A 24,414-nucleotide genomic window follows, 5' to 3' on the forward strand; every position below is an offset into this window, starting at 1 on the left:
TTTTTGTTTTTAATAAAATGTAGATACAAAGTAAATTCTGATAATGCAAGCATTTTTAGAAAATGCACCTACCCTAATCAAATTTGTAATTCTAGAGTCATAAATTCGTATTATTATTACTACCATAAAAGGTAGCATCTCTGGTTCCAACAACTCCGTGTGCAGTCCAGACTTTGAGGGGCAAATGTAAAATTGTCAAACGTAGAGAGGCCCCAACCCAAAGGCAAAAGACCACAATGTGTGGGTTCTATTTATTGCGTCGTGTCACACCACATGACTCCCGGCCCATACCCTGAGCCACTAATTTTATGCCTTTCAGGTCAGCCACAATGTGGACTAGGATTACAACAGCATGCATGCATGGCTTTGTATCGTCCGAGCGGTTCACTAAGCAGTGTTTAATAGCCTGGCTGGCTGACGAAGACATGATACCAATCATCAGGCAATAGCTTAATTTGACGATTAGTATGTATATATTTCCATACTTTGATGACATAGGATACAATGGAAATGCAAGATTTGCTTTCATTTTCATCAAGAAGCTTAAAAAAGACCTAGGCCTCTTGCATTAAAAGTTTATGGTTTGTGGACTGGACGAGAATTGGGATCACAGGATTTTAGTTGGTAGTCCGCGACTTATTAAAGAGCATTAATTGCAAAAATATACTCACATTAATTGGAGTATGTATATACACACACACATTAAGGGTCTGTTTGGTTGGATTTTCTTATTTCATTTTTCTGGTATTTGTTTAACTTTTGAAATATTTTCACTTTTATCTCTATCTTTACTTTCTACACATTATAACTACATACTTCTTCCCATGCAAAATAAGAAAATTTATCTCATTGTTTAACTTTAAAAAATCTTGGAGAAATGTATATATGAATAAAAAATATCTCCTTAAGCAATAAACAAATTGCTGGTCATTTAGTGTCAAATATCAATCACATGTAATGCTTATTGTGACATATATCTTGCACTCTCACTGCTGAAAGTTTCTCTAGAAAAGAATGTCCCTATTATACATAATTAATTACTAACATAGGATGAGTAGGATGAGGTTTCTTTTTTATTTTGAATATACTAGGGGGAGGGTTGGGTTGGGTTGGCTTGGGTGGTACGGGGGAGGGAGTGTAAGGAAGAGATTTTGTGTTCGAGTCCTCCTGTTTACACAAAAAAAAAAAGAACATACTACAAGATGTTTTCAGTAAGTTTGGAACATACTACAAGCGGGATGCATGCATTTTGGAAAACAACTTCAGTAAGTTTGGAAAGGATGTTGTTTTCCATAAGATGAGTGAAAATATTTTACATAGGAAAATGTTTTCAGTAACTTTTGTCCAACCAAACATGGGAAATTAGGAAAATATTTTTCTAGAAAATATTTTCACCCGAAACAAACGGACCCTAAGTCAAACTTATTATGCAAACACGAAAAGCCACAAGTTCAAGCCTAAGCAGTTCGAGGATTATATCAAGAAACAATTCCGCGACCACTTGGAGGAGGAAATAGAAGCTTCCAAGAAAAGTAGAACCTTAAAAAAAAAAAATCACTAGCATCCCCAAAATATACACGCGCGCGCGCGCGCGATATCTTATGCAATTTTGATAATTTCGCAAGAAAATCCAATGCTTTCTTTATAGGGTTGAAAGATGAATCAAATTATTTAATGTTCAAATCAAGGTTGACTTGATAAGAACTCCTTCAACAAGCCAAGTTTGAATACCATTTTATATTTGATGACATTCAAATTTGATTTTAAAAAAATCATTCAAACTCAATTCGGTAAATAAACAAGTCAAATTTGAACAAAATTTCAAATTATTAAATTAATCAAACAAATTTGAACATTAGCGTATTTTGCTTGATTAAATTTGTTTATATCCCTATTTCCTTGCCTTTGATGCGCTAATATTTTATGATATTCAAGAAATATTCCATCAATTTAGGAAAAATTTAATCAAGGAAAAACATTTCATCGGCCAGTATATTGTTTTTCTAGAACGACCTAATAGAAGATACTAATCTATATATCTATATATTTGAAGATAACTTTTCAGATTTCATCTCCTAGAAAACTCCAAACCTCCTATCCTTTTGTCTTAGAATTTTTATTTTTTTAATTAGATAAAACAACATTTAATGTTTAGATTATAGGAAAATCATATTGAAGCTATCAATTAGCTGCGATCCTTAAGTCGACTAATTGAAGAAAAACTAACATACCACCTCAAATTAAAAACTTGCCAAACTTATAAAAGACTATAATTCAAAATATATATATATAAGTGACCGCAACCAAAAAGAAAGTAACAATACTCCACACCATTTAATTTGGCAAATGCAACGTAGTAGATTAGGAAAATTACTCTCAACTTCGTATCCTTTCTTCTTAGAATTTTAACCTATTTTAATTAAATAAAACAACATTTCATTTTCGGATTATATACTTATCACATCAAAGCTATTAATTAGCATATTCTAATGTGAACTAATTAAAGAAAACCTAACATATCACTTCAAATTAAAAGCTTATCAAACTTATAAATGAGTATAATTCAGTAAAATACAAATGCCCATAATAAAAAAAGAAATAACAATATTTAAAACCATTTAATTTGGGAACACTAAGATTAAAGGCTGTGTTGTAAATTAAGAAAATTAAGATAGACATTCAAATCAATATAGAAACAACAATATTTCAAACCTTTTTTCGGTAATTTTAAATTAAGTATGTAAATATATTTTTCCTCCTTCAAAAAATTCTTGACTCATTGAATGTCTTTATATTGTATTCAAATTTTCATAGAATTTGAAATTTGATACATATATTTTAATGGTGGATAATGGTAGGCAATATTATTATAAGCTAAGTAAAGAAAATTTTTTTTTCTTTTGTATTTAGTGGGCCTAGGACACTTCAGTAGATTTGTTTTTCTAAGTTCTACATTTTTAATTTGGACTTTATAATCTGACATTAAATTTAGAGTATATAAATTATAATTTTGGTGTTTCATTTGCACTTAGATTAAATTCTATATTAATATCGTGTAAGCATCTGAATAATTTTTCATATAACAAATGCACATCAAAAATTGCATTTACAAAATTTAATACATGAATTTAAATCAATAGAGTTTGTATTTATATGGTTGTCTTTGGGAGCTTTCTAAAAAAATTTTAAAAAGTCTTCCTTGGCCCCATCCACTAGAGGAGGAGGAAGTTATGGATTCCTTTCAAAGTGATGGTTTATCCATCCATCCCTTTGATCCAAATTTGACCCTAATTAAATTTGAATAAGAGTTCAAAATCCAAGGTGAAGATTAGCTATAGGTATTATTGATTATATTAGTATTCTTATCATTTTCTTCATATGTAAATGTGTAACTGCTGTGTCATTTTTATATAGATTTTTTTTTTTGTAGTAGTTGAAGTATTATAAGATATTATCAATTTTTGGTTTGCGTTTTCAAATTCCAATACTATATTGTAAAATGTTAAACTAAAATTGAAGGTTATGATTTATTTTGCTTCAAATTTTATCTTTTCAATTTTATTTTGAAAGTATATATATATAAAATATATTTTAAGCGTAAAACAAAATTGCAAGTTATGGCGATATTTTCTTTCACTTCAAATTTTAACTCTTCAATTTGGGGGTTGAATATGGATTTAACTTCTCATTTGAAATTATTCAATTCAAAATTTATATGAAAAATAACTAAATTTTAGGTTTTTATACTTTTGTATTGAATTTTTATCTTTATATTTTACTCGCCAAATTCACTTTATAATAGTGTAACATTGACAATATGTCAAGCTATATTTTAAATAAAAATGAAAAAAAATTAAGACTCTCAGACAAATAGATGTGAAAAATGTCGATCACAATTACAAAAAAAAAAAAAAAAATTCCAACACACATGGAGCATGTTATATACATATGTTAAGTATACACTTATTTGAAATTTTTAATCTTTTCCATATTCTCTATCATGTATTGCAATTTATAAGTATATATTATTATTTTGAATTGAAATATAAAGCCTTACATAACACGGGTCAAAATGCCAGTTGATCAAGAACTTGGTGGATAAAATATTTATTTGATAGGTATCTTTTCTTTAAGAAAAAACGCCAAGTGCCTGAACGTGTCGCATTGACTATTTCTATGGTTGTTAAAGTTTCTCAGGGCTGTTGCACGGCCATTCAATGCTAATCACTAGTGTTAGATGTCTCATCATGCTTTCTCAACTTTTTACGGTCTATCCTTTTCGTTCTTTTATTGTCACAAAAATTTCAAGCCAATTTATCACAGCTGAGCCTTCAACCAATCTAGTCGTTAGGAATTAAGAGATTTGACCAATTCTGGCAACACGGTTCATCCTTCCACACACAATTTAACCTCCCCTCCTCTCTCTCTCTCTCTCTCTCTCTATATATACTCCCTCCGTCCCACTTTGATAGTCCTGTTTCTTTTTTTACACAGTTTAAGAAAAAATAGTTAATTTTGTTGGAAAAGTAAATTTAGATTGCTATTTTCCTAAAATACTATCACATTAAATAGAGTACAAATTTATGGGAACTTGAATTGATGGTAAAAAAAGAATCAACTCTTATTAAATTGGGTAGGTTTATAGTAACAACAACTTACATTAAATAAGGGTATTTTAGAAAAATTAAAATACAACTACATTCTTTAATTGGAAAGTGGACTACAATTTGGGACAGACGAAAAAGGAAAACAGGACTATCAAAGTGGGACGGAGGGAGTATATGTAACTTTTATGCAATGATAGTGTATTGATTTTTTAACAATAGCAATTATGGACATTTATCACGTGTGCATAGCTTGAATTTTAAATTTAAATTCATGTTATGTGACATGATTTAAAGTTGTTAGTGTAAAAAAAATTATACACCTTATGAAAAGCTTACCCTATATATAATAGTTGTTAATTTAATTACCCATTTTCGATCTCTTAAGTGGCATGTCTAATTGAAAACAATCGATGAGTCATTTGGATAGTTGAGTTTTACCCATATTCGCATCCAATTCTTCTCCAATTAAATTTTCTCATAATTTCTCTCTATTCTAATAACTTAATCTATTTTCATAAAATTGATTATTTTTTTATACTTTTCTACTTTCTTCTAACAAACTATATTTTTATTTATAAATCCACCTAATTTATTTTATCCATATATACTAATTTTATTTAGTATTATTTAAATTGTTACTTAATTAATGTTGCTAGAAACTTAATATTTGTTCATGGAGAATATCTGGTATTTAGTTGAATACAAATATATATATATATATATATATATATAAATATATATTTAGGTTTTAAATTAATTTGAAGAATATCTATCAACCTTTTCGTAGACCTTGCATTTCTTATGTATAATAGTATTGTATTTAAATAAACGTATGCATAAAAGTTTTCAAAGATTAATATGGTACACGAGCACTTAGATACATTTAGTTTTGTAAAATAAATATTTATGAATATGTAAGAATATCGTTTTATTTTTTCCTCGAGTTATTCATGCTTCCATAAAACTTGCAACTAATACTAATACTAATTTTTTAAAAAAATCAAGCTAATGTACACATAGTTGAATCCATAAAACAAGTGCAAAAATTGAATTTCTAATCCAAATTTTATAAAGTTATCATTCATCCAAATTTGATAGCATATATTCCGTTAGTATATGAAAGATTAATCATTGATTATCTATACAATTATAATCATCAGCCGAACCACAAAAAATAAGTTTAAAATGCATCTAACTGATTATTAGAAATAAACATCAAGATACAGATGCCAACTAACCGTCTATCAACATGACCCTCCTCCCCTTGTTTTGATCCCCCGCCGCGGTGTTGGCTGTGGGAATCATCTAGATAGAAACTTTGTTCATCTCCACTTTTTATATATGAAAGGATAGCGTTGTGCTGACAACCTAAATGCAAAAATCTAGAGGTAAAACGTTCAAGGTCGAGTTAGCTTCGTCATCCAACATTCATGCACTCATAAGGACTCAGATATTTTGTAAATTTCATATATCTCAGGCCACATCTTCCATCCTCTTTGCTGTAACTAATTTAGCTGCAGGCACCTAATAAGAACTACTCAACTAGAGCCAGGAAAATTTGCATCAGACTCCGCTGGTGACGAATATAATTTGCATCAGGCTCCACTGGTGACGAATAGTTTTGATAGACGAATTCATCGAAGACGCTATCAATAATTGTACTACATTCTTCAAGCAAAGTCATGCAAACCGTGTGGCTTGTAATCAACGTACAAAGCCCTTTGACAGTAAATACACGCACACACTTATATATGTGTGTACCACGATTGGTGCTGGCTCTGATCCCGTGGCAATATTCATGACAATAATGGAGATCCCTGCATTTTGCGCCATATTGGTTGTCATCCAATTGCACGTTTTCCCCTGCGTTTCTTTTAGTTCCTTTGTGTTCGGAGACTCATTGGTGGATGCAGGGAACAACGACTACTTGTTTACGCTATCTAAGGCGGATTCTCCACCTTATGGCATCGATTTCCTCCCTTCCGGGGGAAGACCGACCGGAAGGTTTACCAATGGCCGCACAATTCCAGATATAATTGGTAGTAGTAATTAATTTGTTCCTCTGCCTTGCTAAAGTTTTCTAACCTTTTTCCTGTCTTTTTACTGTAATATTCTTTTTGAGGCAATGACTGGGAAGGGGGGACCTTCTGCCACAACCTTTTGATTTGCACACTGTAAGCCCATATGCGCTCTTCTGAGTAAAACAACAGACAATCTGTACCTGTCCAGAAGATTGACCAAAAAAGGAAAAAACTATAAACTTCCAAACTTGGTTGGTAGTAATTTAGGAGCAGCCCACTCTTGGGTAGGTTGGGGGTTGCTCCAGAGTCGCTTAATCGCGTTACAAACTCCGAACCTCATTCATTAATTCAGCAGAGTAATAGTAGTAGCTTCCAAGTTTTAGCACGTACTGTTAATTCAATAATTTTCACGAGCAAGTAATTGCATGGCTTTTAATGTACTCAGGTGAAGATCTTGGGGCCACGTCATTTCCTCCGCCTTGCCTGGCCCCTAACACTACATCAAAGGCCATTCATGAAGGAATTAATTATGCTTCAGGAGCTTCAGGGATTTTGGACCAAACGGGAACGTTCTTTGTCTGTATTCCTTGCTTTTCTACCATTCACTAGTAGTTAATGCATAATAGAGTATTAAGGATGCGTTACTAACCATTTATTTTTTTGACTTGTGTTGATGCTTCGCAGATAGGAAGACTGACGCTGAAAGAGCAAATTGGGCATTTTGAAAAGAGTAGGTCATACATGGTGAATCTAATGGGAGAAGAGAAGACCAACGAATTCCTAAGCAAAGCAATCTTCTCCATCACAATTGGATCAAATGATATTCTCAGCTATTTCCGACCATCCTCTCCCTTTTCTGGTGACAAAATAGTTCCAGAAGTGTTGCAAGATCATATGGTTTCCAACTTAACCACGCAGCTTAAGGTATCATGAAAATACTAGTGGGTTATATACATTGATGGGATCGCTAATGGTTCCTGGATGTATAATACTCGGTAATCATAATAAATACTAAATGTTTTTGTGAAGCGACTGCGGGGGTTAGGTGCTCGAAAATTCGTGGTAGTTGGAGTTGGACCTCTTGGATGCATCCCTTATGTCCTTGCCACCCGCCTTATCCCAGAGGGAGAATGTTCGATTGAAGTAAATTCGGTGGTGAGAGGCTACAATAGCAAACTAAAAGAAGGGCTAAATCGACTCAACAGAGAAGTGGGATTTGGAGCTGTATTCGTGTACGCCAATTCCTACGATGTTTTCAGAAGAATGATACAAAATTATCATCAATACGGTGAGTTGGTTAGTTATTTATTAAACAAAACAAAACAAGAAGAAAAAAGAGTTCCGTTTCTTATCTTTTCTTTCGATGGAGAATCTTGATTTGGTGCTGTGTTGGTGGTACCGGTATAAATTGTGTTGAAGGGAAGGGGCGGGGAGGGGAAGGTAACCACTTTTAACACCTTATAATTAAAAGTGTTTGATGGTTTATTCGGATGGGGCATCCTCCCGAAATTCAGACAAGAACTACTGTACTGGTAGACTAGTAGCATGAATTGTGGAGTAATTAATTCCTGATAGTACTGTACTTGTTTGGATATTAAAAGTATTTTGGGATGGATCAATAATTGATTGGCAGGTTTCGAGAATGGGGATGGTCCCTGTTGTGGTGGCTATTTCCCTCCATTTGTATGCTTCGAAGGAAAGGGGAAGACGGCAAACGCAAGCAGCTCATTTCTGTGCAGTGATCGAGCAAAATATGTGTTCTGGGATGCATTTCATCCAACAGAGGCAGCTAATCTCATAGTCGCAGAGAAGCTGTTAGATGGCGATCCAAGTGTGTGCTCCCCCATGAACATTCGTCAGCTTCACCACACCCCCATCATTCCCATTCACCAACGGAGCTGAGCTAAGACTCCTTGCTTCCATTCACACAATTCGGACTCAATCCACATCAACATCAACATCTGCTGATCTACGTCCACATCATAGGATAATCTGCTTTTATACTACTACGTACACTAGTAGTAGTAGTATTTGAATAAATACTCCCTCCGTCCCACTTTGATAGTCCTGTTTCTTTTTTCACACAGTTTAAGAAAAAGTAGTTAACTTTGTTGGAAAAGTAAATTTAGATTGCTATTTTCCTAAAATACCCTCACATTAAATAGAGTACAACTTTATGGGAACTTGAATTGATGGTAAAAAAAGAATCAACTCTCATTAAATGGGATAGGTTTATAGCAACAACAACTTATATTGAATAAGGGTATTTTAGGAAAATGAAAATACAACTACATTCTTCAATTGGAAAGTGAACTGCAATTTGGGACAGACAAAAAAGGAAAACAGGACTATCAAAGTGGGACGGAGGGAGTATTTCGTTTACCATATACTCTTTTTTAAGTACAGGAAGCTTAATTTAACAATCAAAGCAAAAAATAAATAAATAAATAAAATAAAGTTCCAGGAAACCATTGAGAAAAAATTTTTTTTTCTTGGTGCAGTAAATATGTACTTACTACATGAGGTGTTGGGCGATGAGAGACAGGCTGTAAATAATAATTGCGTGTATTGACTTCTCTGTTGCTGGTATATGGGTATGGGAAAATAATTAATTGCGTGTATTGACTTTTGAGCCGATCATCAATTACCCCAATGGAACAACTCCGGGACCGGTTAGAGCGTACACCGCCCAGAAATTTGGTGGCGGCACGTGAGCTGTTTAGTGAGTCTCTGCATCTCTCTCTCTCTCTCTCTCTGTGGAATTTGCAGAGATTTAGGAGGAACCCCATCCTGTATTGTCGCAACTCCTTGGAACTATTAGAAAATTGCAGTGCTGCAGTTGGCAGTTGGCCGGCCCTCAGTAATAAATAATAATAATAATAATAATCCTCTTTCTACGTCTCAAAGTCAAAGATACACTTCAGATGCTGTTAAAGAAGAAAAACAAAGGGCAATGACGAGTCAATTTTCCTCCCACTCTTTTTTTTCTGAAAGGAAGTGAGTCCATTTTCACATTCCTTACGGATGGATAGTCTCCTGCTCGAATACTTTAATAATAATTATGTGTTTAGACAGCAGACTATTTGGAATCATTTTTTTAAAAAAAAATATTGTAGGGTCTTTTTTTTTTTGGATATAATGTACGTCAAATAAAAATGATGTTTGAAAAATGTGTTGATTATACGAGCAAATAAAATTTATTAGGTGGTGCTGAAAAGAACCAACAAGGAAGATTTACTAGTCCTTAATACCCTAAAAATTGAATGCTGTCATAATAGCTTTGCCTTGATTATATGTTGTTCTTCCAAATTTTATTTATTTATTTTTATTACTATGAAAAATTAGTATTGGTACTTTTTTTTAGGGGGAAAAAAGAAATGGAGAAGAAAAACAGACCAGCTACGGACTTCTCCAGGTATTGTCCGCTTTCCACAAGGCTCTTCGATTTTTTTGGAAGCATGTAGTCCAGCCCATATTGAATATTGTGGGCTTCGGGCGTTACTCCCAATTACCCACTGCTTACCCCCAAGTTCAGATTCAAATTCAAGATGAAGTCCAGCCCATTAGAAACCACCCGCGCCGCAAATGGCCTGTGACGCCTTAACGATACTGAGTAATCAGATTTTAGTTAGGATCCTGGGAACTGCCATCGACTTCGATCGACGAGGAGGAGGAACAAAACCCAGAGCAGAAAAAAATTAAAAAAAAAAAAATGGGATACGTACTGAGAGTGAGGACAGCATCGTTCTTCGCGGGTGCAGCGGTGGCTTCTGCCATGGGAATTTATGCTCTGCAACAGGATTACAAAAATGCCCATCGCACCCATTCTCAACAGGTTCCTGCTTCTTCTCCTTCTTCTTTTGACTTTTTTTTTTTTTTTTTTAAAGTTTTCTTTCCTGTATACGTTCCTTTTGTTTTCCATTTCTGTGAATAGTTAATTACAGATATTATTCCTCATATCCATGCCCGTCTATGTATATCTGTTGAGCTTTAATTTGATTTAATTGGATGAGGGAGAAAAGCCTAATGCTATTACCGGACAAAAATGGAAGTCAGAGAGGGATTTTTTCTTTCTTTTTTATGCAAATAGAAATTTGGATGAATGACCATGTTCTTTAAGGGATGAGCTCTTGCTTTTCATCTGTTCTGAACTTCCAACTTGCCTTTGCTCTGAGGGATTGATGTGTGTTAGTAAAGATGTTTTCATGCTTATAAACTTATGCTTTTGAACAGTTCAAAGGTGGAGGAAAAGAAATAAATCAAAAGAATTCTTAGTTAATACAAGACGTTGGTCGCCCTACTTGATTTTTTTTCCCTTTTTGTTTGTCTGGGACTTGGATTTTATAGGTTTATGATTGACCACGATATGCAGTTGTTTAGTGCAGACAAAGTCTTTTCTAATAGGACGGAAAGCAGTTAAGGATTTTGTTCTGGATTATGAGATCATTTTGATGGTCTATTTGTGTAAATCTTGGGATATGCCGTTCTTTCTTTTTGGCACTAAAATGTGCTAATTTGACTACTTCATCAGTTAAAATAGCAAAATGTCAACTTTGTCTGCAGTTACAGAGGTAGCCGTGCTACCTTAACATTGGAAGCAACTGGCCTGCTGGAAATTACGTGAATCAATGGTCATTATCTTAGAACTTATTTGACATTTAATAGTAGAGGGTAATGGTATATTAGTAGAGGGTAATGGTATATTTAAGTTTGTCTAATATGGCTGTGAAAATTATATTCGCATCACTTACAATGCTGGTGGTATCTTGCTTCAGAAATTGTTTTTCTTTTTGTTTTTTGTGGCATTGTTGTTTTTATGTTACCATTTTTCGCCCCCTCCTTTAGGCAATTGGCGTTTACCAGTCTTTGGAGGGAAGGATCTCAGCTTTGGAAAAGTCACAAGAAGTCCAGCCTGCAAAATCTGTTCAAGCTGCACCTTAGAAGTTATAAGCTGTGCTTTTCTGAGTAGCAGTTGACTACTTCTCGACCCTTTTGAGGTTTCAAGCATATTTAGGTTTTGTTGTGTAAGGGTTCTGTGTGATGGAAAACCAAACTGTCTTCACATCAGAATTTCACTAGTTATGTATTCATAGTGGGAATCAATGGAATGGACCTTGAATTTTCAACTTCTCGTGGTTTATTGTGTTTGTTGTAGTTTTTATTCACAGGAGTTTGTTTGTTGTGAATATCTCATCGACAAATAATATGACTTATTGAATATTTCTTTCCAATATCACTTGGTCTCAACCTTTAACAGTGGATGGTCATGTTGTGACTCAAGCCAAGGCCTTTGCTGGATGCGAACTGGAGTATATCTCTTTCAAAGACAACTTTTGGCTGTTCCAATGCTAATCATTTTGCTTCAAAGCCAAAAGTGTCTAATGACTAAGTTAGAGCTCAAATCACTCATTTAAGTATTTGTCGTGCAACATGTAATGAACTCACTTGAGTGTTCCATACAAAGGTATCTTATTGCTGATTACCATCTTTTGTATTGGCCTGCATGTCATTATGACCTCATTGCATCTCTTAGAATTTCTCTGTTCTGTTCTTTGTTTTGAAACACATCAATGGAGATCAACTGAGCACTGAATAAGTGCATTGTGGGATAGCAGCTAGCTATTCAACAAGCATGAATTATACCTTTGCAATCTGCTGGAAATGGCCCGTGTACTTTTAGTTGTACTTTGGCTGATTTCTTTTTCCTTCCTTTTTCTTTCTCTTCATATTTTGTGTAAAAATAATATGTTATTCTTTTTGGTCATTGTTCTTCATGTTCACTATCCTAACTCCCAATTTCTTTGGCCCTGGGCATTTCCTCCCCTTTCTGTGCGTCTTCCAGGTGCCTAGGTCTCTTCGTGAAATGTGGAGTAGTAGCTGCCTACTCCTAATCGTTTTAGTTACTGTTTTTCCTTTCTTACTATAATTTTTTCTTCTCATTTTTTTCCATTAAACTCTGAGATTCTTTTGTGGAAATAAGTCACATCACTCATTATACTAAGGTATAGGCCCTCTGACACTTGGTACTGAGCTTCGAATGCAGCTTAAGAAGATGAGTAACTAATTACACGTCGTAGCATTTCATTTGTCTCACATGGTGTATCACGTACCATATGTATTTGTTATATATAGCTCTGTGTACCTATTGATTTGCAGTTGGGTAACTGGTCAAACATGGTTGAGCAAAACTGCTGCTGCTGAAGGGAAGCTTATGTGTCTGTGTGGCCTTGGCATGTTATTCGGCACGAGAATTGCAGAACGTTTTGGTAGCTTGGAAGAAGTTTGCAAATATTATGCCTTGCGCCGCAGTTGATTCTTGTATTCTTTTTCCCCCTTTGGGATCTGGATGTAATTATTCACGGGGTTAATACCACTTTGTCCTCCCAAACTTTAGACGATTACCCACTTCAGTTCTTAAACTTCAAAATAGGACACTTAAGTCCCTAAACTTATAAATACCTCGTACTTAAGGAAAATTATTAACAAATCCTGAAAGCCATTGATGGTCGAAGTGTCCTATTTTATAAGGGTTTAGAGATTTAAGTGTCCCATTTTATAAGTTTAGGGACTTAAGTGAGAGGTATTTATAAGTTTAGAAACTTAAGTGTTCCATTTTGAAGTTTAGGGACTGAAGTGAGTAATCATCCAAAGTTTGGGGGACAAAGTGAAATTAACCCTTATTCACGAGTTCTGAGGATTAATCGCTTTTAGAACTAACCACTCCCCATTGAGTTTACCTTTGCCCTTTAGAGCAAAGCAATCCATCCCAGGGTTAACGGGTTAAGGAGAGTGGCAACTGGTAAGAGAGATCGATAGGAGGTTATTTGAAATATTATTGAAAATAATTACTACAGCATTTTTTATGATGTGATGCATATAAAATATTAAAAAAATAATTAAAAAAATAAAAATATATATTAAAAATTATATTTATAACGTAAGTAAATAAATTTTGATCATTATTTGGCTGCTATCCAAACGCACTAGCACATGAATTTGATGCCTATCACTTTCTTGATCCCGAGGAGGACAGTGATAGGCAAGAGGTCGAATTGGGGAACTTCCGTTACATGGGGGAAAAACCAGGCAATGGTTGGTATATATATTTATAAAAAAAAAAAAAAAACCTGAACGGGAGAGAAAAAGCTTACGTGGCCCGGCCAAATTTCAAGTCTTGCGTGGCATTACTTCAGCCTCAAGTCGATCATAGATCATGTTGGCTCATCCGCAACCAGTTGCCTCTGATATTGTGTTTGCCCTTTCTGCCATCACAGGGCCCAGGCTGTAAGGCTAATAACCATTGGTTTTGCAGAGACTGCATTCCGTCCGTATATTCGCAGGGAAGGATCGGGTCATTCTAGACATTTGAAAGGTCCCTCAAAGATGTGGATGGTGAATGGTTTTTGATTATTTGAGGGAATGAAACGTAAAAAGTGGAGCTGCATGAACCAATCATATGCCCTCTGGGATTCCTGAAAATCACAGAAGAGTGCGTAATATCTATAGCTCCAGGGACGACTGCTGCTAAATGAAGAGTCCTTAATTTAGACCTTTTTCAACTAGACTTAGACAGTGCGTCCAGATTAGCTGTGGCGAAAATTGACCAAGAAAAAGAATAGAGAAAGCCCCTCGTGCTCTGCTTCTTGCGAAACACAACCCAAGTCGAGGGAGTATTGATGGTGGTTCTAACAAGTTTTCAAGCAGTCCAAGTCCATAACCAAGCAGCAGCAATTAAGTGTGGTTACCACCCAAGACTACGCCTTAAAAATGGAACTGTTAGCATAAGGTGTGGGATTGCAGAGCCATCAGGAGAGCCAGCACCAGTTGGGCAGAAGACAAAATACAAGGATGGTTTCTTTGAGAAGGCTTTCATGACGCTCTTCGCCCGCAAAATGGAGAAATTTGCTGCCAAATCCAACAAAGATGGGACGCCAGTAGAGAAGAAGGGTTGGTTTGATTATGACTATGAAAGCTTTGTGGACGTCTCTAAGAGAGTGATTCAAGGTAGGAATCGCACGCAACAGCAGCAAGTGGTTCGAGAGGTGCTCTTGTCCATGCTTCCTCCTGGTGCTCCTGCTCAGGTATTTTCTTTTCTTTCCTTTTATCCGCCTGACTGGACGGGAAAGGGTGAAATTGAATTCGCATCACGCACGACTTTTTCCAATTTCCAAACCAGCTGAAACTGTGATAAGTCCAATGCTAATTTTTATCTTAAAAAATAAAAGCTAATTTGAAAAAAAAAAAAAAGGCGCATCACACACCACCTTTTTTAAACCAGCTAATTTGAAAGGAAAAGGGAAAAGAAAGGAGACTATATTTTTTTTTAAAGCTAATTTTTGAAAGAAAAAGGGCCAAAAGGAGAAATTGAAGGAGGAAATTTGCTGGCTATGGGGTTCGAACCCATGCGCACTTATGTGCAGAAGATCTTAAGTCTTCCCCCTTAACCTCTCGGGCAAACCAGCTGCTAATGCTCTTAAGCTTCCTTATTCTTCTACCAATGAGCCAACAGCTTACCCAAATCAAATTTGGGCTTGACAGTTCAGGAAGCTTTTTCCACCCACGAGATGGGCCTGTGAATTCAATGCCACTATAACAGTACCCTTCTTCGACTGGCTAGTTGGGCCCTCGGAGGTAGTATTCTCATTTTTACTGTACTAGACTCGATCAAGTTTTGCTTTCCACAGTTTTGGCGATCCATTTTCTCATTGGAGGGCCTTTTTATTATGCTAAAGAGTGTTTTGTTCTTGGTTCGTGAACTTGGTTAAACAACCGTATCAAATCCACTTTGACAGCCAGGGTTTTTAAACAACTAAGGGGGCGTTCGACAAATCTGAAGTTTGAATCGGTCGGTTAACTAAATTGTTAAATATTAAATCTGATACATTTGAGTATATACCACGTTAATGATAAGTGAATAACTTATCATTTATTTTTTAAAGTAAGTTGACAAAATGTTAGATGCATGGTTAGTTGAGTTCTTCGATCATCCACGACCAGACACACACACACACACATATATATATATATATATATATATATATATATATATGCGCGCGCGCCAACAGTGCCGGAGCCACAGGATCTTTATTCACGGGTGCAATAATAATAACTTAAACTTGCAATGCAAGGCGTTGGTTTGCAAATTTATGAAATAACTGAATATTTGTTATAGTAAGCATGCAACTCGGGATTCATATTATTTTTCTACTCATCCAATGGGGCATGAAATTGTGCAAGATGTATATTATGATTACCACATATAGTTGGCAACATAATTGAATTGTCAAATGAATGATTGGTTGGTTTGTAATTCATATGAAATGGACATATAAGAAAATTTGCACCCGTTAGCTCCGCCGCCACTGTGCGTCAACTTTTTTCTACCAAAACCGATAAACTGTTGTTGCATTTTGTTTCTTCACCTCGCCCTTACAAGCTGACTTGCCCGCACCCAGTAGGTCGTGGAAGTGGAGGTAAATGGAGTAAAGCAAAGAAGTGGAGTGCGCATAAAGAAATGCAGGTATTACAGGACGTTTCTTTCCTCTCGAGTTTTGGAAGTCTGAATATATAATAGTTCAGTTCAGTTCAGTTACAGAGTGAGTGTTCCCATTTTTAATGACCAAGTCGAGTAGTGCTAATCGTCTGGCATATTTTCAATGAAGGTATTTGGAGAACAGCGGGTGCGTAGGAATGTGCGTTAACATGTGCAAAATACCCACACAAGACTTCTTCACCGACGAATTTGGGCTTCCATTAACCATGACCCCAAGTAGTGTATATATATGTACTGTTTGTTTTTTGCTTTGTTGCCTTCCTTATTCTAAACATACATATAAATGCTTTTCGGTGATCCTGCTGCCGTTGGAAAATGCAGATTTCGAAGATATGAGCTGTGAGATGGTGTACGGGCAGGCTCCACCGCCATTTGAAGATGACCCGGCATCCAAACAACCTTGTTTTGCAGATATTTGTAAGCACCAACTGCTAAAGGTTGGGAGGCTTGAAGGATCGATGCATGTCATCTCCTTTCCTAATTAATTATTTATTGGGGTATATTTTGATTTCGCAGGCTCTTTGGCAAATCCCAATTCGAGCGTCTGTCCCAAGCTGCAAACCTAACAGAAACAGCTCCTACTTCTTTTCTGGGAAGTGTTTTTTTAGCCAGGGGGCCGTGACTATGGCGCGACATTCAAAAGTAACAGAAAAAGATCAAACTCGCAGGAATTGTTTGTTTGAACTATAATGGGACTGCTCTATCTTTGACTAGCGATCAAATAAGAGCAACTCGTAGTCGTAGCATTCCGCGTAATTAATGCAGATAAGTTCGCCAATCACACTACTGTAATATGCTCCACCATCTGGTGTTGAGACTTTTTTTAACTCACTTTGATGACCTTGTCGTCATGTCCTTTTGACAACATTTTTGTTGTCCCTTAGAGGAATGCATTTTCTTGGTCCCTTTAATGTTTTATATATATATATATATATATATCTCTCTTAAAAGGATTGTACTATTATAGAGAGGAAGCAACAAGTGCAGATGGTAGAATGGAATCCCATTTCCTCTGTATAACGTCGACATGAAATATACTACCTACTGCTGCTACTGGCAGTCTGGCACTTACTACTTCCAATTCCAATCCTAACAACAAATTGGTGCTGGCTTTTTTTGTAGGCTTCTAAGCACACCGTCCACCTTGAATTACGCCTTCTTAATATAATCACATGCTCAAACAGCATTTCTTATTCCCTCCTAAACCACTCCAAAATAAATATAAACAAGTACTGTCTGTAAATAAAATCATGCAGCCGCTGAGTTTGAAATTTGCGTTCCCAAAAGTCACATGATGGATCAAACATGCATCCTCCTTCACCTTCACGGGTCAAATCCTAGACCCTTCCCTGTATGTCATATGACAGCATCACATTTTCTCTATGCATTCCAGAATTTTTTTTTAAATTTTTTTGGGTGGGGTGGGGGGGGGGGGTTCTTGGATTCCCCTTTATCTATCCATAGCTGATCTCTGCAGCACAGTGTGGATAAAATTTGTCCTGTCACGAACATGAATGAGAGGAAAACCCGGTGCTCGTTTTGCAACTGTAGTGCACGGGATGATGCGAGTTTGAAAATGACTTCCATTCAAAGACTAATTTGTGTGTGTCTCAATAGTTGACTGTCTCATACTTTTTTGTTTTTTTTGGGGGCTTATTATTCTTCCCACCGTTACGGGCGCGGTAGCTTTTAATTTGCTTGTAAGTATTATGCTAGTAGTAGTAGGAGGGCACACACTATCATCCGAATTGGCGCAGCTGAATCCGTCCGTGAATGGATGATGCGTCCAAGCTTTCAAAGACACTACTCACTCTCTGATGCACGCATTCACCAACGAACTTAACTACCCCCCCATTCTCCCATCCATCCAATTCTTCTTTGTATAAAGAGGAGGTGCCAATGCCAAAAAAACAAAAACATAGTCTAGTGAATGCTTCGCTTCTAAAGGATAGAGCCTCCTAAGTTTATTTTCACTTTGGAAAAACGAACATGACGTCTTGCCTTCCTAAGTTTACCATAAAATTACTACTGATTCTATGCTTCTTCTTATCCTCCTCTCATGCATTCACCACTCGAGACTATTCTGATGCCCTTGAAAAATCCATTCTCTTCTTTGAAGGGCAGAGATCAGGGAAGCTACCCTCAAACCAACGACTTTCGTGGAGGGGTGACTCTGCATTGTCCGACGGCTCTGGTTACCATGTAATTAATTAATAGTACTAATACATATATATATATATATATATGCTCTCCAATTAGTGGGTGGAGTAACAGTTTTTTTGACGGCTTAATACAATCTATTTTTGTCATCGTGGATTACAGGTTGATCTTGTGGGAGGTTATTATGATGCAGGAGACAATGTCAAGTTTGGCCTGCCAATGGCTTTCACTACTACTCTATTTGCATGGAGCATAATTGAGTTTGGTAGCTCCATGCATAACCAACTTGAGAATGCCAAAGCCGCTGTCCGCTGGGGTGCCGATTATCTTTTGAAAGCAGCCACAGCAACTCCTGCTACCTTATACGCTCAAGTGAGAAACTCCGCACTTAATATAAAACAAAACATTTACTAATTCATAGCTGTTTTAGGAGTAGATTAAGGTACATCATTAACCACACCGCCGCCGAATTCATTGATTGAATTTACATGATGGAAGCTCTATTCTATTCTGGAAAATGCGTCCTAATAAATCCACCACGCTCTATGTTTGGGAATGCTTTGTCTTCTACAATAGAAAATTGCAAACAAGCTTTATTTCCTCTAAATGGAGCAGGTTGGAGATCCGAATATAGACCATCGTTGCTGGGAAAGGCCAGAGGACATGGACACGCCTCGGAATGTGTATAAAGTGACCTCCCAAAACCCAGGATCAGACGTAGCAGCAGAGACAGCAGCAGCACTGGCAGCAGCCTCTATTGTGTTCAAAGATTCCGATCCTCATTATTCCACCAAATTATTGCACACAGCAATGGAGGTTAGTTTTTCACTACTAATTTCGACTCCCCAACTTTTTATTACCACTCCCATCTCATAAAAAAACAATCCCGAACAAATGCAACTGCAGGTGTTTGATTTTGCAGACAGGCACAGGGGCTCTTACAGTGACTCTCTCAATTCTGTTGTCTGCCCCTTTTACTGCTCATATTCAGGATACCAAGTGAGACGAACGAAACAGTTTCATAGGTTTTCTTTAATGTCCCTAGCGTAGGTTCATCTGTCACCACTTACCATCTCCTGCTCTCATGGATTTAGGATGAGCTATTGTGGGGAGCTTCTTGGCTTCATACAGCTTCAGAAAATTCCTCGTATTTGGCTTACATCCAATCAAATGGCCACACACTTGGCGCAGATAATGACGATTATTCCTTTAGTTGGGATGACAAACGCCCCGGAACAAAAGTTTTGCTTGCAAAGGTTTTTTTTTGTTTTGTGCCTTCCCTTCTTTCCTGCAATACAAATAAACAAATTCGTTAAATTACATGCTCAATGCTTCTCCGATGCAACTTCACATAGGGTTTCTTGGAGAAGAGCACCCAAGAATTTCAGCTGTATAAAGCACATTCTGACAGCTACATCTGCTCTTTGATACCGGGAATGCCAAATTTCCAGGCCCAGTATACCCCAGGTGTGCTGGAGAAAATTCTTATTATTTTTTTTTATGACTTTCCTCTCCCTCACGGAGTCAGGCGCCCATATTGTGATGCTTAGTGGTTTCATTATGCTAAATTTGATTCTGGCTGTCTCAAAATCAACAACATTGGTTGACAGGGGGACTTCTCTATAAACAAAGTGAGAGCAATCTCCAGTATGTTACCTCTTCGTCTTTCCTTCTCCTAACATATGCCAAGTATTTACGCTCGAATGGAGGAGTTGCAGCATGTGGGGTCTCAACTATCACAGCAGATAAAATCATAGAAACTGCAAAGAGACAGGTTGACTATATATTAGGAGATAATCCAGCAAAAATGTCATACATGGTGGGTTTTGGGCAAAGGTATCCCCAGCATGTTCACCACAGAGGTTCATCTGTGCCATCAGTGCATGCACATCCGGGACGTGTTAGCTGCAGTGACGGATTTCAATATCTCTATTCCCGCTTGCCTAATCCAAATATTCTCGTGGGAGCCATCTTAGGAGGGCCTGATAGCAGAGACAATTTCGCTGATGACAGAAATAACTATCAGCAATCTGAGCCAGCAACTTATATAAATGCCCCTTTTGTTGGGGCTGTGGCTTTCTTCTCAGACGAATCCACAACAGTCTAACATTTTCATTGCCTTTAATGGAGATAAAAATCTGCTCCAAAAATGTTGTGATTCAGAACAAGTTGGCACGATTTTGACAATTACTACTAGTGTTGTTTTGTCCCTCGTCCAATTTTGAGGGCTCTACAATTTGACCATTCAAGCAGAATGACGAAACTCTTTTTAAACTAAGAAACATGAGCTACAGGAAAATTGTGGAGGCATTAATCTTTTGTGAAGATAATGATCAAAGTGTACTAGCGTCAAAATGCAGAATAAGATGATCAGTCTTTTATCTGCCTAACTCACGGCACCTCAGACACGATTAGTCCAGAGAGACAATAGATCGAGATCCCTAACTGTGAACGAGAGGCATTAACTTAATTGCTTAACAATCAAAGAAGGGGAAAAGTTAAATAAAAATAAAAGAGCAAAAGAAAAAATAAAGGGCAAGAAACATCTCCTGAACTCCTTTTACGCATACATTTCACATAGCTGCTCCTTGGCCAATGCGAACTCTTCCTCTCTATATCCATTCACAATTGATTTTTGGATCAAAAAATGGCATGCTTACTATTTACCACTATGTTTTGACCAAAAGAGAACACTCCATACTATTTGGTTAACGTGAATTTAAAAATGTCGAGATTTAAGACCAAGGTGCCCAGCCTGTTTGCCGGTTAGCTTAGGAAAGGAGAGGGATTGGAGTGATTTGGTTTTTGTTGTTTGGATTGACTTTTGAGAGGGGGGGGGGGGGGGGGGGGGGGGAAGGAAAGGTTTAGGGAGGGAAAGAGTGGAGAAGAATCTAAGGTTGTGTTTGGATTGTATCTTCTATCATTTTTCATGGAAAAATTATTATAACGATTTGATATATGTGAGGGAAAAATGTGATAGGGAAATGTGATCACGAAAAACGACAATATTTTTCGACGGAAACAAGCAATCTAAGCATGGCAATTATTCCATTGAATTATGCTTAGAAGGAAAATGAAATTAAATAATTTAAAATTTTATTAAAAGTTTATTTTTTCGCTATCTTTTCAACTAAATTAACACTTAAACAGAAATTTAAACAGAAATTCAATATTTGTTTTCTTTTCCTTTCATATTTAATTCAGATACGATTCGATGGGAATCACTTTTCATTTCCTTTCTTTTCCATTGCTACCCTTCCCTTCCTTCAATCCAAACGGAGCCTAAATCAGGAGATTAATTAATTTTATAAAAAGGAAAAAAAAAATGGCGCGCCGGCTCTACCACTACCTACAGGCTACAGTGTGGAATCTGCCTTGGGGAGAAGAAGGAAAGGGAAGAGCGGAGAAAGAGAAAAGAGACGGAGATCTGAGCTTCTTCTGTTCTTCCGAGGATGACGATGATGATCAACTCCATCAACATTTATGTCCTCCTTCTTCTCCTCATCTCTCCGGCAGTCGTAATCGCTGAGATTCGATCCTCCGAGATTCGCAACGATGCACGTGGCATCATCCCCTTGGACGAGTTCGGCTTCACTCACCGGGGCCGCCTCGACCTCAAAGTCTCCTCCATCTCCCTCTCCTCCGACCCATCCTCTCTCGACTTCTCCCGCCTCGGTTTCTTCCTCTGCACCCGCGATGCCTGGTTTCACGTCCTCCACCAGATCGACGACTCCCAGATCACCTGCGCCCTCCAGTCCGACGCCGTCGATCTGGTCTTCACCTTCGACTCCCTCCCTAACCCCCCCATTTCCTTCTCCAAACCCCACAACATCTCCATCCCTGATCAGTACTCTCTCGTCTTCGCCAGCTGCCTCCCCAACCTCCGCGTCTCCATGAAAGTCCACTCCGCCATGTACAATTTGCAACCCGGTCCCGACTCCAACCGCCGCGATTATCTCTCCGCCGGTAAAACCCCCCTCCCCACGATTTATTTCTTGTTTTCCCTCGTCTATTTCGCCTTGGCCGCCCTCTGGATCCATGTTCTGTACAAGAAACGCTTGACCGTCTTCGCCATCCATTTCTTCATGCTCGCCGTGGTTATCTTGAAGGCCCTCAATCTCCTGTGCGAGGCCGAGGACAAGTCTTATATTAACCGAACCGGGAGCGCCCACGGATGGGATGTCTTGTTCTACGTGTTTAGCTTCTTCAAGGGGATTACCCTCTTCTCTTTGATTGTGTTGATTGGGACTGGGTGGTCCTTTTTGAAGCCCTACTTGCAGGACAAGGAAAAGAAGGTTTTGATGATCGTCATTCCTCTTCAGGTCGTTGCTAATATAGCTCAGGTTGTGATTGATGAGTCCGTGCCGTTTGACCAAGATTGGGTCACGTGGAAGCAGGTTTTCCTGTTGGTGGATGTAGTGTGCTGTTGTGCCGTCTTGTTCCCGATTGTTTGGTCTATAAAGAACTTGCGCGAGGCTGCCAGGACTGATGGCAAGGCTGCTGTGAATTTGATGAAGTTGACCTTGTTTAGGCAGTATTATATCGTGGTCATCTGCTACATTTACTTTACGAGGGTGGTGGTGTATGCGTTGGAGACCATCACTTCGTATAGGTATCTCTGGACCAGTGTTGTGGCTGGGGAGTTGGCCACTCTTGCCTTTTATGTTTTCACTGGCTACAACTTTAAGCCTGAAGCGCACAATCCCTATTTTGTGGTTGATGATGAAGAGGAGGAGGCTGCGGCTGAGCAGTTGAAGCTTGAAGATGAATTTGAATTATGAGCCAGATGATACCTGTCAGGGTGAGTCTATTCTTTTATTGCCATATTTCTAGGACATCAGTAGTGTAGTGTTTTGCGTCTTCATATGTGATGTTTGTTTAAGGCTTTTGATGACTAAGGCCAGTAGTATATACCTGTCATCGACTATAATGTGTCTGTGATTTTTGTCAAACAAATTTTTGTGGGAATGGAGTCATATTTGTAGGTTCCAATACTAGATTTTCCTTGTAATATATAACAGTATTATACTCTTACTGTCTTTTCCTATTTTATGTTCAATGAGCCAACTGTTGCAGCTCTTGATTTTGGGAACTGATTTGCATTCATGTTGTTCAAGATATAACCATTGGATGATGTGAGTTCTTCTTCCTGCTGTTGCAACATAGAAGTACAATTAGCTCCTATATTCTGATTGTTAATTGGTGTCTCACAGTTCCTAGTAATGAGACGTCCATACTTTTTGAAAGAAAATTAAGAAACTGAGAAGGGAGAGAATAATCTAAAGTGAGTGTATGTGAGAGAGAGAGAGAGAGAGAGAGAGACTGTTCAATGAGGAAATGGCATTATTGTTTGCCTGTCTGAAGTGACTAGTCGGTATTGTCCACAAAACTCATTCTTGATTGTCATGATGTGTCTTAATATTTCTTTTTTAACTATAAGTTTGATAATTTCACCAGTATGGTTCCATTGATTGCATCTATTCTTTGTTTTCTGGTTCTGTAGACTGAATCTACTTCCTGAAGGAAATGGTGAGATGCCTATCGAGGCTCATAGAGGCAGTCCTGGAATTTCTTGTCTTTGTTGTGTTTATGTTGTTTACTAAGTAGTTTACTTAGCTACCAAGCATGACTCTGGTACTGCAATGCTCTAACATCTGGAAAGTAATATAGCGAAATTAGAATTGACACATTGGTAATACTGATACGTTAAAAATAAGAATTTGTAGGTCATTAAACTTGTCTGAAGTGATTCAAAAGAAAAAGGTTAGGAATTTTGAGTATTTGGAGCTACTACAGGTGCGAGCAACGGAGTATGTGCTTCCGATATCATGGTTTCAGTTGATAATTTATGCTTAGGAACCTTTCTGAATACACCAAGGGGCTGAAATTTTCTGGGCATATGTTCCCCTTCAAACATAAGAGGCCCTAAAAAGCCTTTTTAGAGGTCATGAAAGAATGTATAATAGGTATTCTGTAGCTTTTCTTCATTTTTGTCAGCTAAAACATTCTTGAATTTCTGTTCAGCTATTAACGCCATATGCATTATCTTTGTGGAAGACTACGACTTATTGTC

General features: G+C 37.3%; 4 protein-coding genes, 1 long non-coding RNA gene and 1 other non-coding gene across 11 annotated transcripts; 5 read left to right on the forward strand and 1 right to left on the reverse strand.

Moving 5' to 3' along the window:
- Window positions 1–6,351: 6,351 nt before the first annotated feature.
- LOC113722409 (GDSL esterase/lipase At5g41890-like) lies at window positions 6,352–8,827 on the forward strand. The gene is made up of 5 exons (XM_072063894.1): window positions 6,352–6,646; window positions 7,074–7,204; window positions 7,313–7,552; window positions 7,658–7,916; window positions 8,262–8,827. The coding sequence occupies exons 1-5, from the start codon at window positions 6,406–6,408 to the stop codon at window positions 8,528–8,530; spliced, it is 1,140 nt and encodes a 379-aa protein (XP_071919995.1). The 5' UTR covers window positions 6,352–6,405; the 3' UTR covers window positions 8,531–8,827.
- A 1,192-nt stretch (window positions 8,828–10,019) lies between these two features.
- Window positions 10,020–11,754, forward strand: LOC113722435 (uncharacterized). The gene is made up of 2 exons (XR_003456718.2): window positions 10,020–10,463; window positions 11,474–11,754. It is a non-coding gene; the product is annotated as an uncharacterized lncRNA (long non-coding RNA).
- A 2,159-nt stretch (window positions 11,755–13,913) lies between these two features.
- On the forward strand, window positions 13,914–17,086 carry LOC113722456 (beta-carotene isomerase D27, chloroplastic-like). 6 transcript variants are annotated; one of them, XM_027245764.2, is made up of 6 exons: window positions 13,918–14,709; window positions 15,167–15,259; window positions 16,087–16,148; window positions 16,291–16,412; window positions 16,503–16,598; window positions 16,698–17,086. In XM_027245764.2, exons 1-6 carry the CDS (start codon window positions 14,305–14,307, stop codon window positions 16,745–16,747), a joined length of 828 nt encoding a protein of 275 aa, XP_027101565.1. In that variant the 5' UTR covers window positions 13,918–14,304; the 3' UTR covers window positions 16,748–17,086. The 6 variants fall into 6 exon arrangements, with proteins under 6 accessions (XP_027101563.1, XP_027101565.1, XP_027101561.1 ...); XM_027245760.2 differs by having other exon boundaries at window positions 13,920–14,709; window positions 16,503–16,618; XM_027245761.2 differs by having other exon boundaries at window positions 13,925–14,709; window positions 16,291–16,397; window positions 16,503–16,618.
- Window positions 15,008–15,090, reverse strand: TRNAL-UAA (transfer RNA leucine (anticodon UAA)). Its single transcript has one exon. It is a non-coding gene; the product is annotated as a tRNA-Leu (tRNA).
- Window positions 17,087–17,656: 570 nt separating the features above from the next.
- On the forward strand, window positions 17,657–20,528 carry LOC113722441 (endoglucanase 1-like). The gene is made up of 7 exons (XM_027245746.2): window positions 17,657–18,383; window positions 18,504–18,713; window positions 18,957–19,157; window positions 19,248–19,340; window positions 19,436–19,597; window positions 19,697–19,808; window positions 19,952–20,528. The coding sequence occupies exons 1-7, from the start codon at window positions 18,171–18,173 to the stop codon at window positions 20,446–20,448; spliced, it is 1,488 nt and encodes a 495-aa protein (XP_027101547.1). The 5' UTR covers window positions 17,657–18,170; the 3' UTR covers window positions 20,449–20,528.
- A 1,090-nt stretch (window positions 20,529–21,618) lies between these two features.
- LOC113722444 (protein CANDIDATE G-PROTEIN COUPLED RECEPTOR 7-like) lies at window positions 21,619–23,433 on the forward strand. The gene has a single exon (XM_027245747.2). The coding sequence runs from the start codon at window positions 21,794–21,796 to the stop codon at window positions 23,120–23,122; it is 1,329 nt and encodes a 442-aa protein (XP_027101548.2). The 5' UTR covers window positions 21,619–21,793; the 3' UTR covers window positions 23,123–23,433.
- Window positions 23,434–24,414: the final 981 nt, after the last annotated feature.

Source organism: Coffea arabica, chromosome 8c (assembly GCF_036785885.1).
Source record: "Coffea arabica cultivar ET-39 chromosome 8c, Coffea Arabica ET-39 HiFi, whole genome shotgun sequence".
NCBI classification, from domain to species: Eukaryota; Viridiplantae; Streptophyta; class Magnoliopsida; order Gentianales; family Rubiaceae; genus Coffea; species Coffea arabica.

Coding starts and splice junctions, on each gene's coding strand:
- LOC113722409 (XM_072063894.1), top strand. CDS start 6,406: ATGACAATAATGGAGATCCCTGCATTTTGCGCCATATTGGTTGTCATC. Junction 7,553..7,657: donor ACTTAACCACGCAGCTTAAG/GTATCATGAAAA, acceptor GTTTTTGTGAAG/CGACTGCGGGGGTTAGGTGC. Junction 7,917..8,261: donor ACAAAATTATCATCAATACG/GTGAGTTGGTTA, acceptor ATTGATTGGCAG/GTTTCGAGAATGGGGATGGT.
- LOC113722456 (XM_027245760.2), top strand. CDS start 14,305: ATGGTGGTTCTAACAAGTTTTCAAGCAGTCCAAGTCCATAACCAAGCA. Junction 16,413..16,502: donor CCCAAGTAGTGTATATATAT/GTACTGTTTGTT, acceptor TGGAAAATGCAG/ATTTCGAAGATATGAGCTGT. Junction 16,619..16,697: donor GTAAGCACCAACTGCTAAAG/GTTGGGAGGCTT, acceptor TTGATTTCGCAG/GCTCTTTGGCAAATCCCAAT.
- LOC113722441 (XM_027245746.2), top strand. CDS start 18,171: ATGACGTCTTGCCTTCCTAAGTTTACCATAAAATTACTACTGATTCTA. Junction 18,714..18,956: donor CTGCTACCTTATACGCTCAA/GTGAGAAACTCC, acceptor TAAATGGAGCAG/GTTGGAGATCCGAATATAGA. Junction 19,158..19,247: donor TATTGCACACAGCAATGGAG/GTTAGTTTTTCA, acceptor ATGCAACTGCAG/GTGTTTGATTTTGCAGACAG.
- LOC113722444 (XM_027245747.2), top strand. CDS start 21,794: ATGACGATGATGATCAACTCCATCAACATTTATGTCCTCCTTCTTCTC.